This window comes from Tupaia chinensis, unplaced genomic scaffold, assembly GCF_000334495.1.
Source record: "Tupaia chinensis unplaced genomic scaffold, TupChi_1.0 Scaffold148822_2, whole genome shotgun sequence".
In the NCBI taxonomy this organism is placed as follows: domain Eukaryota; kingdom Metazoa; phylum Chordata; class Mammalia; order Scandentia; family Tupaiidae; genus Tupaia; species Tupaia belangeri.
In genome coordinates this window covers 646,136-662,712 of record NW_006208670.1, presented here as the reverse complement: position 1 = coordinate 662,712, position 16,577 = coordinate 646,136, and the positions used below count along the sequence as shown (strand labels likewise).

Below are 16,577 nucleotides of genomic sequence, written 5' to 3'. Positions count from 1 at the left end.
GGGGTGCAGACGCCCCCCCGAGCCCGCCCCTGACCGTGCTCACGGAGGAGGCCTCTGGGCTGTGCCTGTAGAAGGTCTCCTTGAAGGAGCCCAGCCAGGTCTCAGCGATGCGCGCCTTGTCCTGCAGAATGGCCTCCCGCTCGAGGGAGGAGTCCGCGTCCTGGCTTCGGTAGACGTGCCCCACTCGAGAGCAGGGGAGGATTTCAACGGAGCCGCCACAGAGCCAGGCCTGCCAGGGAGGAGGAGGGTGACCCCTCTGCATCCCACCTCCAGGCACCACAGAGCCAGGCCTGCCAGGGAGGAGGAGGGCGACCCCTCTGCATCCCACCTCCAGCAACGATGGGAAATCCACGGAAATGGTGGGTTATGACGGCCCTCGGCTTCAGTAGTTTCCAAATACGGGTTTCTGGGCAGGGCATGGCAAGGTGGGAAGACCTTGGGGAGCTGTCCCAGCTTGGACTTCAAGGGGTGGCACGCAGCTACCTAAATGTGCTCTCCTTAAAACGCAGGCTCAGAGCAGCACTCAGAGAAAAGAAGCCGAGTGCGCCAGCCCCTTCTCCCCACAGACTTGCTCCCGTAGGGGGAAAAATGTCCCTACCGGCCGGGGAATTTCTAAAGACTTGTGAGGTCTCCTGCTGCAGAGGCTCCAGACGCCGGCAACGGTGCAGCGGGACGCGAGCGCCCCTTAAACGTAGTCTTACTGCTGTAGGGAGGGCCTCCCCACTCCCAAGTGCCTTTTGCGTCACACTTGAGGGTAAAGATCAAAATGGAAGTCACCCTACAACAGCTGGCCCGAGGCTCCCAGGCTGTGTGCCCAGGTGCTTCAGGGAACTCGGGGCAGGTGGGTTCGATTTTTGTGAGAGCCATAGCCTCATCTGCTGGGCCTTCGGCCAGTTACGGTCTGGAGGTAATTCATGCTTTCTATCCTAGATCCCTGCCCTGCTGGGGATGGATGTCTTAGCTGCGGTCGGTTTTTGGAGGTGGCTGTGATAGAAAGTAGTGTCGCGCAATAATCAATGTGGAGCAGGAAGTGGACGTGGTGGGTCCAGTCTGAGTCCCAGTTTGGAGAAGGTGTGTGATCCCGACAGGGACTAAGCTGTTAGAGACACTGGTTCAAACCACTGAGTACAGACAGCTGCTCTGGTTTTGCTTTGGCTTGTGGACATTGTAAAAAATTACTAAGATGCTGTAGATGCTATGGACAGAGAGTGCACAGAACCTCTGGAATTTCTTTTTAAATTGTTTTACTTTGCCAAAGAATGCTAGTGCTCACCAGAGAGAGACAGAGAGACAGAGAGCAGGGAGAAGACACTCCCCAAGGGGGGCATGTGGTGTAACAGTCTTCTCTCCTCCATTTCTGCATCCTGAAGGATTTTAGGCACACACGCACACACGCACCCAAGCCATGGAGTTCAAGATTCAAACCACGTGATTGGCCATGTGGGTCCAGCTCCTTTAACCAATAGGCTACAGGGCTAGCCCAACTTTTGGAATTTCTGCTTTAGGGCTAAGTAATGGAGAGTCACCACACATGGTCCTGACAGCATATTTTGAGAGTCAATTTCATGAGAGAGGCTGAGAATGAAATCAAGGTAGGGCATGAGAGAGGGGAAAGAGGAGGCAGTGGGAGGTGTACATGCTATGTTGTAATGACTTCATGATTTGCCCACTGCCTCATTCCTGGCCAGTGACATTTCTTTCCTTCTTCTCCTCCTCCTCCTTCAGAATTATTTAATTAATTTTATTTATCAGTATTTTTTAATTTGCTACAAGGCATGTGTACTCATCAAAGAGAGAGAGAGAAAGCGACAAGGCAAGCCACCATGTCTAGGACTTAAATTGTGGTCAACTATGTGGAAGTCCAACACCTCAACCATCACACCATCTGCTGGCCCCAGCCAGTGACATTTCTAATAGCTCCCTCCAAGCTGCAACCTTACACACCAATCTAGAGACCCCCACCCATATCCTCCCCTAGTCCAGGACATACCTTGAAAGAGAGTTCGAGGTTTTCGCCACCCTGCTGTGACAGGAGAGGATCATATGCTCCAGTGTTTTGGAAGTAATGTCTGTCCACAGCCACTACCTGTCCAGGTACTACAGGGCTTCTGGATGGAAAGACAGGAAGAGATTGCAGTTCAGAACCTAGAGCCTGCAGGAAAGGCTGTGGGCTGGGGGCTTCCTGGGGTGGAGAGAGTGGATTCTGAATTCAGGTAGACCTCGGTGTATCTAATGGCATGACTGGAGAAAGTCAATGACGCCAGGGAAGTTATCTTCTAAAAAGAGTTACCGTTGCTGGCCTTTTATACCCTGCCTTTATATCCTGTCCTATAGAGAGAGCCTGGGGAACGTGCCCAAGGCTCCCAACCCTCTGGCTTGAGTCCCTCTAGAGAGGTGTTTGGGAAGAAGGCATTGGTAAGAAAGATATGGTGAGGGAGGTGGCACGGCCTGGACAGAGGAGAGGTCAGGCTCTCTTCTCTCCTTCCTTGCAGCCCTACTCACCCTCTTCTGTTTTCTCAATGACTGTCTACCTCCTCCCCAATCCTCTAGAAGCAGGGATATCCCCACCTGCCCTGGAGGAAATGCACATGACTTATAAATACAGGAAGCTACCAACCCTGAGGAAGGGAATGAGGATGACAATACTATCCCTTGGGAGGGTTTTTAAACAGAAAAAGGTATAGACAGACACTTTCAAGCAAGTGTCCTTCTATTCAGGTGCAATTTTTAATGTAGCTAAACTCTGGGTATATCTTAAGATGTATATCTTAATAACTCAGAGTTCAGATTTTTTTAATTACCAAGAAAGTAGTATTATATGAATAAAACTGCTCTCCTTTATATTGCTAAAAACATTTTGTTATACTAGAATTGAAAAAAAAAGTATTGTATTAAAAAGTTCATAACAACAAAATTTCCAACCGTGCCGCCATTTGTAAGGTCCTGGATGAGATAATAACCTCTCTGAGCCCAGTTGCCCCACTTCTAACTGGAGATAACCATATGCTCCATAATAGGGAGGGGACTCAAAAACAAAACACAAGTCATGTAAAGTGCCATAGCACAGCACTGGGCACATTTTACACGTTTACTACATTTTAGGGTTGCAGGTTCACTGTTCCTTCTCTGAAACCTGTGGGGCCAGTGTGTGAGTGTGTGTGTGTATGTGTGTGTGTGTGTGTGTGTGTGTTTAGGTTTTTACCATAGGGCACATAGGCTCACCAGAGCGAGATAGAGAGAAAGCAAGAAATCACCCCACGGGGGGGGATGGCCACGCCACAATTCCTTCTCCTCCATTCTCCTCTCAGGATTTTGGGCACACACGCACACACACCTGGTGTGATTTTCAAGTCACCAGGTCTGGGGATCAAACAACAGTCTACTATATGGGAGTCCAGCACCTTAACCACTGTGTCACCTGCTGGCCCCACCAGTGTATTTTTTAATTCAGATTTTTTTCTTATCTTTATGACGTGGATACACGTTATTATATTGGGTTGTTGAGAAAGTTATTATACATATTTTGCATAGAAAAATACATCATGACTTTCCAGATGACCTAATATATTACATATAAGCCCTAGTGGGATTTAGGCAAGCACTTGTTAGTCAAATATGCTCCTATTTCTTCAAGGAAGTATATGAATAGTCACAGTAGGTGGGAAAATGAGAATTATGCAGACAGCATTTAACTTAGGACAGCTTTTGCTGCCTAATGGATTATTTTTAAAATGCTTAATTTCCAGAGCTCTCTAGATTTTGCAAATAACTGACTGGACCCGTGTTTAAAACATACCATAGCACAAGGCCAGTAGATGGTGTGGTGGTTAAGGTGCTGGATTCCCACATGGCTGAGTTCTTCCTTTTTGCCAAGACCTGAGGCCAAGGAATTTCCAGTGTTTCCTGGGGAGAGAGCCAGGTCAGGCTCCCAGCTCAAGTTCCTCACTTTCCCACACTGGGGCATCTCTTGAAGCTATTTGAAAGAGCTACACTGACCTCCCCCATTAAAATAGCCATGTCATCACGCTAGCAGCCCCACACCTGAGTGCCCGGAACTCTCTGAATGCTTTCTACACCAACTCCCTCAGTCTTCACAAAGCTGCAAGACATTGCTACCCTCAATGTGCAGATGAGGAAACTCAGGCACGACTGAGATAACTTGCTGGGAAACGAGTCTGGCAGCAGAGTCCATCCTGAGGAGACAGAGGAAGGGCGGGCTGTCATGGGGCCTCACCTGATGGGGCTGATGGGGGACTGGAAGGCCTTCCTTTCACGCTCCGGCAAGGGCTCCCAGTGGAAATCGAGCTTCCAGTCCAACACCCCGCGCTGCAGGTCCCTGGAGGGGTAGTACTGGAGAGTCTTCCAGTCTATCACGTCTATGACAGGAGACACCACCCTGCTCCTGGAGAGAATCGTGAAAGCACACAAGCTGTACCACCACTCACCAGCAGGGGCAGGAGCATGGTCTACTCAGGCTGCCCAAGATGGCAGCCAGGCACTCATACCCGTTGGGCACCTGAAGTCTAGTTTGTGCAAATGGAGATGTGGGTAAGTGTAAAGCACACACGGGAGGGGCCAGCAGGTGGTGTGATGGTTAAGGTGCTGTATGCCCACATGGCAGACCACAGTTCGAATCCCAGGCCCAGTGGTTTGAAAATCATGCTGGGCATGTATGTGTGCATGCCTAGGATCCCAAGAGGAACATGGAGGAGAAAGGATTGTGATGTGTCCATCCCTCAGAGGAGAAAGGATTGTGATGTGGCCATCCCTCATTCTCACTTACCCTCTCTCTGTCTCTCCCAGTGAGCACACACACGCTACGGCAAAAATAAATAAATAAATAAATAAATAAATAAATAAATAAATAAATAAATAAATAAATAAATAAATAAATAAATAAATAAATAAATAAATAAATAAATAAATAAATAAATAAATAAATAAAGTATACACTGAATTCAGAGACCTTGATATATATGTATATATGTATATATATCAAAGCCGTTGGGGCCAGCAGCAGATGGCATGGCAGTTACATCGCTGGACTCCCATATGGCCAACTGCAGTTTGAGTCCTGGACCTAGTGGCTTTATACAACCCGGGCACATGTGCGTACATGCCCAAGATCCCAAAAGGAGACTGGAGGCAAGGGTTTGTGACCTGGCCATTCCCCCTGGGGGTGATTTCTCACTTTCTCTCTCATTGTCTCTGTCTCTCTAGCAAGTGCATGCACCCTAAGGCAAAAATCTCTAAAAAGAAAGAAAAAAAAGTTGTAAAAAATTCAATAATTTTTAAATTAAATACATGTTCCAATAACAGTATTTTGTTATACCAAGCTAACTAAAATATATTATTAAAATTAATTTCATCTGTCTCTTTTTAGTTTGTAATGTGACTAAGAGTTTAAGGTTTTCTACGCGGCTCGTGCTGTGTTTCCGTGGTGCAGCACTATCCCAGAGAATGTTTTCCACAGGAATCGGGACTCATTTCACTGAAGAGCAGGTCGCGGGCTAGTCCCCAGCCTAGTGGGTACAGGAGCTGAGCCCCCGTGGGCAGCTGTGCAGCTCAAACTCCCACCCTGGAGACCTGAAATCACACCAGGCGTGTGTGTGCGCCTGTGTGTGTGCATGTGTGCTCTCAGTCCCGACAGGATGGAGAAATGAAGAGTTAACCGCGGCGTACACACCCCTGTGCAGGCCTTCCTCCTCTGCTGCTCTCTCTCTCTGGCCAGCACTCATGTCCTCTGCTTATAAATAAAACCAACAAACAGAAGCGGCATGTGGGCCTCATTCTTTCTCTGGAAACCTCCTTGACAGCACTGAGAATGGAGTTCGAGGCTTAGCTCCTCCACTAATGATCTTAAGGTAATGTTATACCTCTCTGGGCCTCACTTCCCTCTTTCTAAAATGAGGATGAAACTACTTCCCACAGAGATCTTTTTCTCTTTCCTTTTAAAAAACATTTTGCTGGAGTCTGCATGCATTTGATGGCAGGAGACAGGGGTGAGGGAGGAGTGAGAATCGCCCTTCATGGGGAGTGGTCACAACACAACCTTCTCCTCGGGGATTTCAGGCACACGTGCACATGGGCCCAGCGTGTTTCTCCAGCTGCCATGTCCAGGATTCGAACTGCACACTTGGCCATGTGCGATCTAGCTGCCTTAATCACCCAGCTACTGTTGACCTGGGTCTTTTTCACTGTAATGCTCTAGGACTGTGACTCTTAACTTTGGTGGAGGGGGAAGGAGCTTTGGATCCCCTTGGGAATCAGGGAAAACTATAGACCTTCCTTGAAAAAATACTACTGACATGCACACGTATGAAATACTGTGCTGCGCACCGTTGCCGAGCGGTCGGGGATCCCTGGTCCCCCAGGCCTAGTTCTCGCTCCTCCTCGTGTCACAAAGCTGGATTGGGTAAGGGATCAGGATTGTCAAGCCAGGCGGTGTCCCTGGGGTAACGCACATCCACGTGAGCACGTGGTGTTCGAGCAAGCCGAAGTCTAGCATCTGTGTGTCCCTGCCCTGCTGGGGACTGGGTTTTCTGCCAGCTCCCCCCGACACACACAGCCTGTAGACAGGGCCTCGGAGAGACCTACGCGGGAAATGGGGGCTCTGTCTTTGATTAAACGGGTAGTCGGGTGTGGCAGCAGCTGGTCCCCTCCCAGGCAATACCTCGGTCTTTTTTTTTTTATTTTCTGGCATCTCTCGATAAAGTCTGTGCATGGGATGGACCGGGCCTGACGTGGAGGGTGGTCGGGAGGTGCCACTCAGAGAAGCACGACCCCCGGGACGAGACCGCAGCCTCGCTGTTCACACTCCTATCTGTTTGCATCTTGGATCCACCCACTTCGGAGGCAGCCAGGCCAGAGTGAGCCCAGGTCACGCGGAGAGAGCCAGGGTGGCCCTGAATTCAATTCTGCTCTACTCCGTGGCCTTGAGGGACCGAGGTTAGAGCAAGTCTATACCTAGACCCAGGACGCGGCTTGCTTCTCCTTTCTCTCGGTTCCTCCGGGAGGGCAAGGGGAACCTCATCCCTCTGGGCCTCCGCTAGTTTTGGACTCCCTGTGTTGACCTAGAACTGAGAAGCAAGACGAGGAGGAAAGGACACCAGACCCCTCCCAAGTCACCGGTCCCTGCGGAATGACCCCGCGATGGGATGGATCTGACTACTGGCCAAGCGTCTGGGGGCTTCAGGCTCACGCCCCGGGGAAGCCCATGGCTGACTTCAGGGGAGGCGCATCCACTCGAGCTGTCATCAGAGACCAGGACCCTCGAGAAAGGGAACGGCGCTCTGGCCTCTGCAGTCGGCGGTCCCAGACATCCGTGCTGCGTACTTCTCGACGAAGGTGTACATGGATCTTTTCTTTTATAACCAGAAAAACAAGATCCAGCTTTCATCCACTCTACCATTCATCACATTTCTCATTTCGGCCGTCTTTCTGGAAGCTCAGACTTTCGCGAGCATCTTCTGCGAGGTGCACTCCCTGCCTCCAGCACCCTCTCCTTCCCCACGCCTTCCTTCCCCTCTGCATTAAGTGGGTAAGTGAGTGATTAATCATGGCCGTCCGAGTACGTGGGCTAGCAATGAAGAGTAAAACGTCAGGGAGCGACGCGGGAGAGCTTTCCTGTGTCACCACAGCGACCGTCTCAGCAGGTCAGTAACCGCGGTCTCGTGGCTGGAAAGGCGAGGGAAGGACAGCCAACACCCCAGTGTGACGTTTAGCCTTCGTACCTACAGACGTGTCTGTTACTCTTGGAAATTCACGTGCAAGCACAACAGCAAAGCTACCCGTGTGACCTGGAAGAGACACTTGGACTGGCTCTGCTGCCTGGAAGGGAGGGCGGCCGGACCCCGCATGGCCGACCTGCAGTTGGAGTCCCAGACCCAGCTGTGGCTTAAGGAACACTCAGGCGTGTGTGTGGGTGTGTGTGTATGCACCCAAAATCCCAAGAGGAGGGAGCGAGCAGAATGAGCATGCCCTTCATGGGAAGTGCTTCTCCCTCTGCCTTCCTCTCTGTCTCTGGTCTCTCCGGTGAGCGCACACCCTCCAGCAAACCAGCAGCAAGCACGTTCAAGCACCTGCAGGTCCCAAAGCACAGCCACTCTGAATGGCAGGCCTCGGGCACCGTTTCGAAGAGCGGAGGCACGACCCTTCCACTTGGAGCACCGCAGACCCCGGGGTTGGCTACCTGTCACCGGCGATTCTGCCGAGGAGGGGCTCCAGCCAGCCGGGGTGGCACTCGCAGTGGGCGTCCATGAAGACCAGCACGTCCCCCGCAGCTCTGGTGGCCCCCAGCATCCGGGCCTTCACGGCCCCCAGCCTCTTGTTGCTTCTGAGCAGCTTCACACCCTCCAGCCGGGCCACGTGCTCGCTGAGAGCAGACTTGAGCTGTCCTGGAACCGACAGGGCTGTGGTCAGTGAGGTGACGCAGTGAGGTGGAAAAGAGCCTTAGGCCGGAAGGCCGGGAAGGATGCGAGAAACTCTTTGGGTTTCTGCACGACGCGCCTGGCCCAGGACCGAGGCGGCAGTGGGCACCATGACACAGCCATCCTCTTAATGCGCTTCCCACTCCACCCTCTTCCAAGGGACCTGCCCGGGACCCAGCCTGCCCGAGGGAGCCTGGAGGACAGGTGGGCACCTTGCTCACTGAGGTCGTCCACGAGGATGATCTCCTTCAGGAAGGCCCTGGGCGCTGTGCGGAGGATGCTGTGCACAGTCCTGAGGAGGGCGGGCCAGTCCTCGCCGTGGAAAGAGAGGATGACGCTGGCCGTGGGCAGGCCGTCCCCAGGCTGCTGCTGCAGGCACCTGCAGGGGAGAGAAGCAGGAGCCGTGGGCAAGAGAGGCCATGAGGAACACCCGCCACCCCTTCTTCGTTCCTTGTCTTCTTCAGCTTGCTACGGGGCACGCGTTCTTGCCAGAGACAGGGAGACAGGAAAGTGAGAAATTCTCCCCAGGGTTGACAGGCACGCTCCAAGCCCCTCTCCTCCATTCTCCCATTGGGATTTGGGGCATGCACATTCATCTACCTGGGATGTTTTTCAACCTTCTGTGCCCAGGACCCGAACCATGGGACTGGCCATATGGGATCCAGCTGCTGAACAATCACACCATGTGGGTGCAGCCGCTGAACCATCACACCATGTGGGTGCCCCCCCCACTCTCCCTGGCCCTGGTGGGTGGTTCCCAGCATGTGGCTCTCCCAGCAGCCCAAGGGCCAGCACTCCTTGGGTTTTCTCAGAACTTCTGTGTAAAGCAACCCCACTACCCCTCAGCAGTGCCGTCCTCGCTCCCTCGACCCCCACGCATACCAGCTCTTGTACCGTATTTAACCCATGCCCCTTGTCACCATTGAGGCGTCGCCACCGTCCTCGGTAGACACATCCTCATCTGTACAGTGGGACGCTGACGTCGCCAGCCTCACGGAGCTCGGGCCCGTGTCCTAGGGCCTCCAGTCGGCACGCATCCAAGGGCAGGGACTATTTCAGTTATGTTTTGTTTTACTCACGCTCCGACCTAGTACAGCACAACGCACAATGAACACCAGCTCTCTGTGAGCCCCGCTGAAGGGGCAGGTGGGACCTGCGTGAGCATGAACGGCAGGCCGGACTCTGCCTGGGTGCTCTATACATGGACTGACACGCTCCGTGGCCTGTCGTGGCTGATCTAAGTCATGAGAGCGATGTTTGCAAGGTTTATCGTGTGTGGCATGTGTCTCACCCTTTTCATTGCAGAATGATTTTCCACGTGTAACAATGCCATGTTTTGTTTATCCATTCATAAGATGAGGAAAATTTGGGTCGTTTCCACGTTTTGGCTATTACGGCTAATGTTACGTGTTTTGACGTGTACATGTTTGTGTGAACACGTATGTTTAGCTGTCGGGTATATACCTACGATTGGCATGGCTGGGTCATAGGGTCGCTTCACAGTGGACATTTTGAGGGACTGCCAAACCATCTCCTAAAGCAGTAGCACCACTTCCCTGCCCCACGGCACCGTACGAGAGTTCTAATCCCGCCGCACCCTTGCCAGCACCCGTTACTGTCCCTTTTCATCTCAGCCATCCCTTCGGAAACGAGATGGTGTCTCCTTGCGGTTTTGATTTGCATTTCCTCACTGACGACCTGAACGTGTCATGTGAGATTGGCCGTTTCTACGTCTGACTGGGAGAAACGTGTATTCAAATCATTTGCCCATTAAATCGGTTGCCTTTTTTTATTGTTGGGTTCTCAGGGTCCTTTTTATTTATTTTTTATTTATTGTCCTTCACTGTAATATCATATACCTCTCCCATGAAGTTTTAGATCTTGTGCATATTTTAGCAAGCAACATGGGGGACTCAATCGGACGACTGCAGACTTTGGGAACAGAGGTGCAGCCCGCAAAGCGTGGTCTGGGACCTGACAGGGCTGGTCTCTCTGCACCTTGGCCTGCTGAAGGAGACCACATTCTTTTTATTTATTTATTTTACCATTTATTTATTTATTTCTCGAGAGAGTTTTTTGCTATAGGGCACATGTGCTTGCCAGAGACACAGAGAGTCAGAAAGTGAGAATTACCCCCCAGGGGGATGGTCACACTGCAATCTCTTCTCCTCCATTCTCCTCTGGGGATCTTGGACACACACACACACGTGCTCGGTGTGCGTTTAAAATAACCCGGTCCGGGACTTAAACTGCCGTCAACTATATGGCGTCCAGCAACTTAACCATTACGCCATCTGCTGGCCCCAAGGAGGCTGCATTCTACCAGGACACCCAGGTGACCTATGTCCCAATCCAGTTGCAGAGCAGTGCTCTGGCCAACCTGGGAGGCGTGACGAGCTGCTCAGGGCAGGGCTTGCAGAGTGTTCCCAGCTCGTGGCAGGAGCAGCAGAACCCAGGAGCTTGCAGACCCCGGATGTGTGGCTCCACTGCGGACCCCCTGTGTCAGACTCTAGGAGCGGGGGCCGGGCTTTTTCTGTTTTCCCATAAGTCATGTGCACATGCCAGAGAGAGAGACAGAGAGAGAGGGAACGTGAGAAATCACCTCCCTGGGCGTGGGGTGGTAGATGGCCACACCATTATCCCTTCTCCTCTGTTCTCCTCTTGGGATTTCGGACATACACCTACACATGTCTGACATGATTTTCAAGCACCAGGTTGAAACTTGAACCGTGGTCGGCCATGTGGGAGTCCAGCACCTTAACCACCAGGATACCTGTTGGCCCCAGGCATCTCCATTTAAACAAGCCCTCCAGACATTCTGATGGAGCCACTGCCCTAGGCACGAAGAGGACAAAGCACTTGCTCTCACCGTGCCTCCTTAATGCAGGAGCCATTGCCCCCATGACCCAGAGGGATGGAGGGGAGCCACAGCAGGCGGCAGGTGGAGGCTGCGGATGCCAGGCTCCCCAGCCCTGTGGGAAAGCAGTGCAGGGCTGCAGGGTAGGCGCTGGACACTGCTGTCCTGCTGTCCTCTCACCTGGCTGCAAAGGGGCGGGAGGAGAGGCCTGGAGGGAGGGTAGGGCTCGTTGCTTGGCTTTGCAGGGGCTCCCGCGCGTCCAGGAGAGGTGTGAGAAAGGGGAGCGTCAGCGCCAGAGCTGCGGATGGACACGGAGTCCTGGGCCAGGGTCTGGGGCGCACCCGCCGCACGCGCAGGCCGGGGCCAGCAGAGGGCGCAGCACACCTCCCCCCGAAGCCGGCGGGCCTGAGCGAACTGGAGAGCGGGGTGGAGCCCGACGTCCGCCTCTCCGGGGGGCTGAGAGGTTTTCCCGCTGCCGCTGCCGCTGCCTGGGACTTTCAGACCAGGGAGTCCAAGCAAACTAAGCCGGTTTGGTTACAACGGTGGGCAGAAGCCACCGCCGAAGTGGTGCACACACACAGGAGAACATGCGTGTGCACATCAAACGCATGGCACAGAATGTGCCCGGACTTGCGTCTCACACTGCACATCACACACCACATGTCACAGCACATGAGTGAACACACCTAACATGTCTGCACACATACACGTGTGCAAGTCAGATGATGGACAACACACCTATTACACACATGCAGCCTAGCACGCAACACACACAAGTACATGTGCACACACCTACTACACAAACATGAAGCAAACACTGTATCACAGCACACACACGCACACAGCGCAAGCATGGTGTGTGTGCACATGCACAACACATGTAATCCACACATGCATCACACCCATGCACACCATACACAGCACACACGTGCACATATGCATAGTATGCATGCACATGCCCCAGCATTCACCCACACTTGTAGCACAACACACATGTGTGTGTCATTCCACATGCAGAGTACAGTATACCTGCTCACATACACATGTACCACAACACATGCAGCACCCTTCAAAATACACACAAGAGCACATCATACACGTAACGCAGTCACAGGACAACACACGTGCACACATGCAGCACACAAACAGACAAAACAGTCACCACGTGGCCATACGTATGCACATGCATGCACCATGCATGAGCACATCACCCTAATGTGTAGCATACACAATACACATGTGTATCACACACTTCACAGACACAGCACGGTACATGCACACATAACACACCACATCGCTCATACCTGTGTGCATCACACCACGTGCAAACATGTGTGCATGCTGAGCACACAGGTACTTCATAATGACCACACCCATCTACGATACACTACACGTGTGTCCACCATCCACCCACACGACACGACGCACAGAGTGTGTGCTGCACATGCACGCACACTGCACTCACAGCCATGCTCTAGGAAAATGAAAAACGTATCCAACTGGGAATGACCGTGTGTATGTTTTACTGTGTGGGGGTCACTGGGCTACACCGCACAGACTAAGGCTGCTTTTCTGTGGGGCTTGCAGAGCGGGGAGGCAAGCAGTAAACACACTAATACATGGGTGACACTCAGCTTTGGTAGCCTAGGTACTGAGTTTTAATTCCGGGGTGCAGACAGAGCAAACCTGGAAGACAGTGGGATTTCCTGAAGAGTCTTGGAAGACAAGGCTGGAGTCGGAATGGCAGGGCTGGGCCTCCGGACTGCGGAGTGAGGCCCCCGGCACACGGCTGGAGGCCCGCGCTGGCAGGACAATGAACGCAGTGACCGAGGAGCCAAGGGGGAGTACGCGGCCTGCCCCCAACTGCTGCTACACACGGAGCAGCTCACCCAAGGTCGGAGGACGCGTTTGCTTTCCAGGAAGTCTGAGTGCAGGAGCCGAGAGCACGCAGACTAACCGGGTGACCCGGTCGGCCATGATGATAGGCGGGTGGGCAGGGGCACGGGGGTGGGGGGGAGCCTGTCCTCTCCCTGGCTCCACTCTGCATGCCCTGCACACTTGCCAGCCTCCGTCCTCAGTGTGGGACTGCCCTGCCGGTTAGTACTCTAGATCTTGGGTGCTAGAATCGCCCCCCAGCCTGGTGAATGGGGGACAGAGAGGGGTGTCCAGGCAGACCACAGCGTGGATGCCTGCAGCCGGACCCCTGCTTCGGCCTCTGCTCGCCGTGTGACTGTGGGCAGCCATGTGGCTTACTTTCCCAGTGATAAACAGCCCTGAGGGTAATGACTGCCATCCTAGGGGGGGTAAAACTTGGCGGGACTTCATGAACTAGTACACGAGGGTCTCCCAGATTACAGCCAGTCACATGGCCGGAGTCAGGAGCGCGCGTGGCAATGACTCTGGTCCAAAAGGAAGGCAAAGACGACGAGAACCCTCAGATAGCAAATGTGCAGACACCTGCTCCAACCTGCCTCCTGTGGGTCTCAGCTGGCGCGGCTGGCCCAGTCAGAGGGGGCCTAGAACCCAGGACAGCAGAGGACGAGCAAATAGGCGCTCCTTACTTCCCATCAGAGGGTTTAGTGGAGACCCCGGCCCCGCCCAGGGTGTCCGATTCAGCGGGTCTGGGGTGGACGCTGAGGCTGCTTCCTCACAGGTGCTCAGGTAACAATGATGCCACTCGTCCAGGGACCACAAGGCCACAAGAAGCACCACCCAAGGACAAGGCAGGAGAGCGCAGGAGGGCTCATCCCACGTTGGCTGCCACCTGACACGCCCCAACTCCAGGGAAGGGAAGCAGGGGCCTTACTTACAGTGGGTGTCGCACCTCGGGCAGGGCCCTCTGCAGGGGGCTGCGGGCACTGAGCTCCCCGTGGAGGCCCAGTGGGTCCAGGCCGAGCCGGGTCAGCTCCTCCTCCTCAGCCCCCCAGTCGCTCTCCGGAGCCCCCTCATCCTTCCTCCTGCCCAGCTGCTTGACGAGCTGGTAGCTGCCCGCTCTCCTGCCCTGGCTCTGGTTCCCTCTGGCCCGGGGTGACACCACGGCCACCAGCAGCTGATCTTCCTGCAGCGCGAGAAGGGATGGCAGGCCCTCCAGGGTCCCGTACTCCGTGTCCTCATCCTCGGCCTCCAGTACCCATTCCTGGGGTTCCCCGAAGTCCAGACGGTACCCTGCCTCAGGGTGGTGCCTGCTGGCCTGGGCTGTGCCGGCCTGGCGCAGGTGGCGGGGGGCAGGACGCAGCATGGCCACCATCGCCAGGGCACACCCCAGCGTCAGGACCAGTAGGCAGCACTGGAGCCTGCAAAGCCCGGGCCGGGGCCGCTTCCTCAGGAGCATGCTGCCAGGGCTAGCCGAACGCGACAGGTCATGCTCACGGCCGCTTCCCTGGGGCCCAGTTCCTCCAGCGGTGGCTCCACCTGGAAGGCGTCGCTTGTCACTCAGCCGGCCTTTCCCACCTGACGTTGGCCAGCAGCCTTGAGACCTGCTTCCACTGCGCCGAGACAACAGACCTTCTCCAGGGATAGCCTTACTTGCGTGCTGAAATCCCACCTGCGGGGACTCCACACCGAGCTGCAGTTGCATGTCCCCCTGGCCCCCAGGGCTTCTCCCTGGGAAAAGACAGCGATTCCATCCGGCTCAGGTGTCCATCCGGCGCTTCCTCTCCCATCTTGCAGAGCGAGCGGGTTGGTGGGCTGCTGCGGCGTGGCTGGGGGAGCTGGGAGGTCCCGGGCGAGCAGAGTAGGAGAGTCGGTCTGATCAGATGTCAGCCAGCGGTGGTGGTATGGTGCGGGACTTTCTTCCCACAGCCGCTCAGCCTCGGAGCTCCCCAGACCCCAGCCAGCGGAGCCTGGCTCCCCGCGCCCGGTCCTAATGCCCTCACTATTCCCCGGCTTTGCAGGAGGGCAGGTCACCGCCAGAACAGTCGGGTCCCGGCGTTCCGCGCCACTCTGGTTGGCAGGACGATTCTTTCCCAACTCTGGAGCAGGGAGGAGCTCTCCCTCCTGGCTCAGAAAGGCTGAGCGAGTGACCGTGATGCAAGGAACTGGCTGTTATCCACGGGCACCTTGGCCTCCCTCGCGGGACCTGCCAAGCTAGACCCGGCTCCCCGAAAACAGGCTGTGGGAGGAGACCTCGCCAAGCACCTCCCGAATCCACGGGAGTAATGAATGCCTCCTGGGCGCTGGGCGCTGGGCGGCCACCAGGGGGCTCCCGGAGGCGGCACGGTGAGCAACTGCCTGCAGTCAGCCCGCACGTTTCCGATGCACATTGGATATGGGTCCCCACTGTCGGGGCCTGCGAGCGCGGCCATGAATGAAGCGGGCTGGAGTGTGCACCCCATGGAGCTCAGATTCTACGGGGAGAAAGAGAGAGAATTGATCAGAGTGTGTAGGGGCAGGTGATGAGCTGGGCCAGGAAACAGCCAGGAGGAGGCTGGGCGGGGATTCGGAGGGGGCTCCACAGGAGTCAGCCCTTGAGTCCGGGAGGGGTGCACAGCTCCCCGGGGCTGGGTGTGCAGGTGGAAGGACACACGTGAAGGCTCGGGCCGGGACGTGTCTGGCATGTCGGAGGAAGAGCCCGGCCTGCAGCTGGAGAGGGCGAGGTGGGCACAGCATGATGGGGAATGGGATGAGAGCGGTAAGAGGCGTGGGGTCATGCAGGGCATCCCTCGGAGGGCGTCGCAGGGATTCTGGCGTTTCCTCTGAGTGAGATGGAAGCCCTCAGAGGGCTGTGGCAGAAGAGGCACACCAGACTCCAGTCTTAACTGGCTCAGCTGCAGGGTTGAGATTAGCCACTGGGCAGCAACAGGATGACCAACTCACATGTTCTTTTATTGAAATTACTTATTTAATTTTATTTATTATTATTCAATTTGACCAGAGAAATATGGGGGTGGGGGGTGGGGAGAGGAGTGAGAAAGCAAGTCGCCAGGTCTGGGACTCAAACCGCAGGTGGCCATGTGAGACAGTGCCTTAACCACCATGCCACCTGCCAGCCCCCAAGTGGCATCAGTGGAGGTGGCGACAAGAGGGCAGCTTCTCATTTATTTTAAGAAGGAGCCTCTAGGGCTTACAGATCAATTGACACCTGCGCTGAGAGACAGAGAAGGTCAGGAATGACTTCCAGGGCCTGGCCTTGGCGTTGAAGAACAGTTGTAATCCACCGGGGGAGGGGCAAGGAGCAGGTGGAAGATGAACACCCACGGCTCCGTGTGGAGCACGAGGCATTCGTACGTGCGTACAGCAGGAACCAGAGGGAGCTGGAAGTCAGTCGGGGGTCTGGCTGCAGGTGCACAGCT

General features: G+C 54.7%; 1 protein-coding gene across 1 annotated transcript in view; it reads right to left on the bottom strand.

Moving 5' to 3' along the window:
- The window catches only part of GALNT15 (polypeptide N-acetylgalactosaminyltransferase 15), a 23,532-nt gene extending 7,917 nt beyond the window's left edge, over positions 1-15,615 (bottom strand). The window contains exons 1-6 of the mRNA XM_027769169.1: positions 14,097-15,615; positions 8,642-8,808; positions 8,192-8,396; positions 4,235-4,402; positions 1,991-2,108; positions 35-229 (exon numbers count right to left, since the gene is read on the bottom strand). Of these exons, the coding sequence (XP_027624970.1) occupies positions 35-229; positions 1,991-2,108; positions 4,235-4,402; positions 8,192-8,396; positions 8,642-8,808; positions 14,097-14,863 (1,620 nt within the window). The 5' untranslated portion in view covers positions 14,864-15,615. The remainder of the gene's footprint in view (positions 1-34; positions 230-1,990; positions 2,109-4,234; positions 4,403-8,191; positions 8,397-8,641; positions 8,809-14,096) is intronic.
- Between the last annotated feature and the right edge of the window lie 962 nt (positions 15,616-16,577).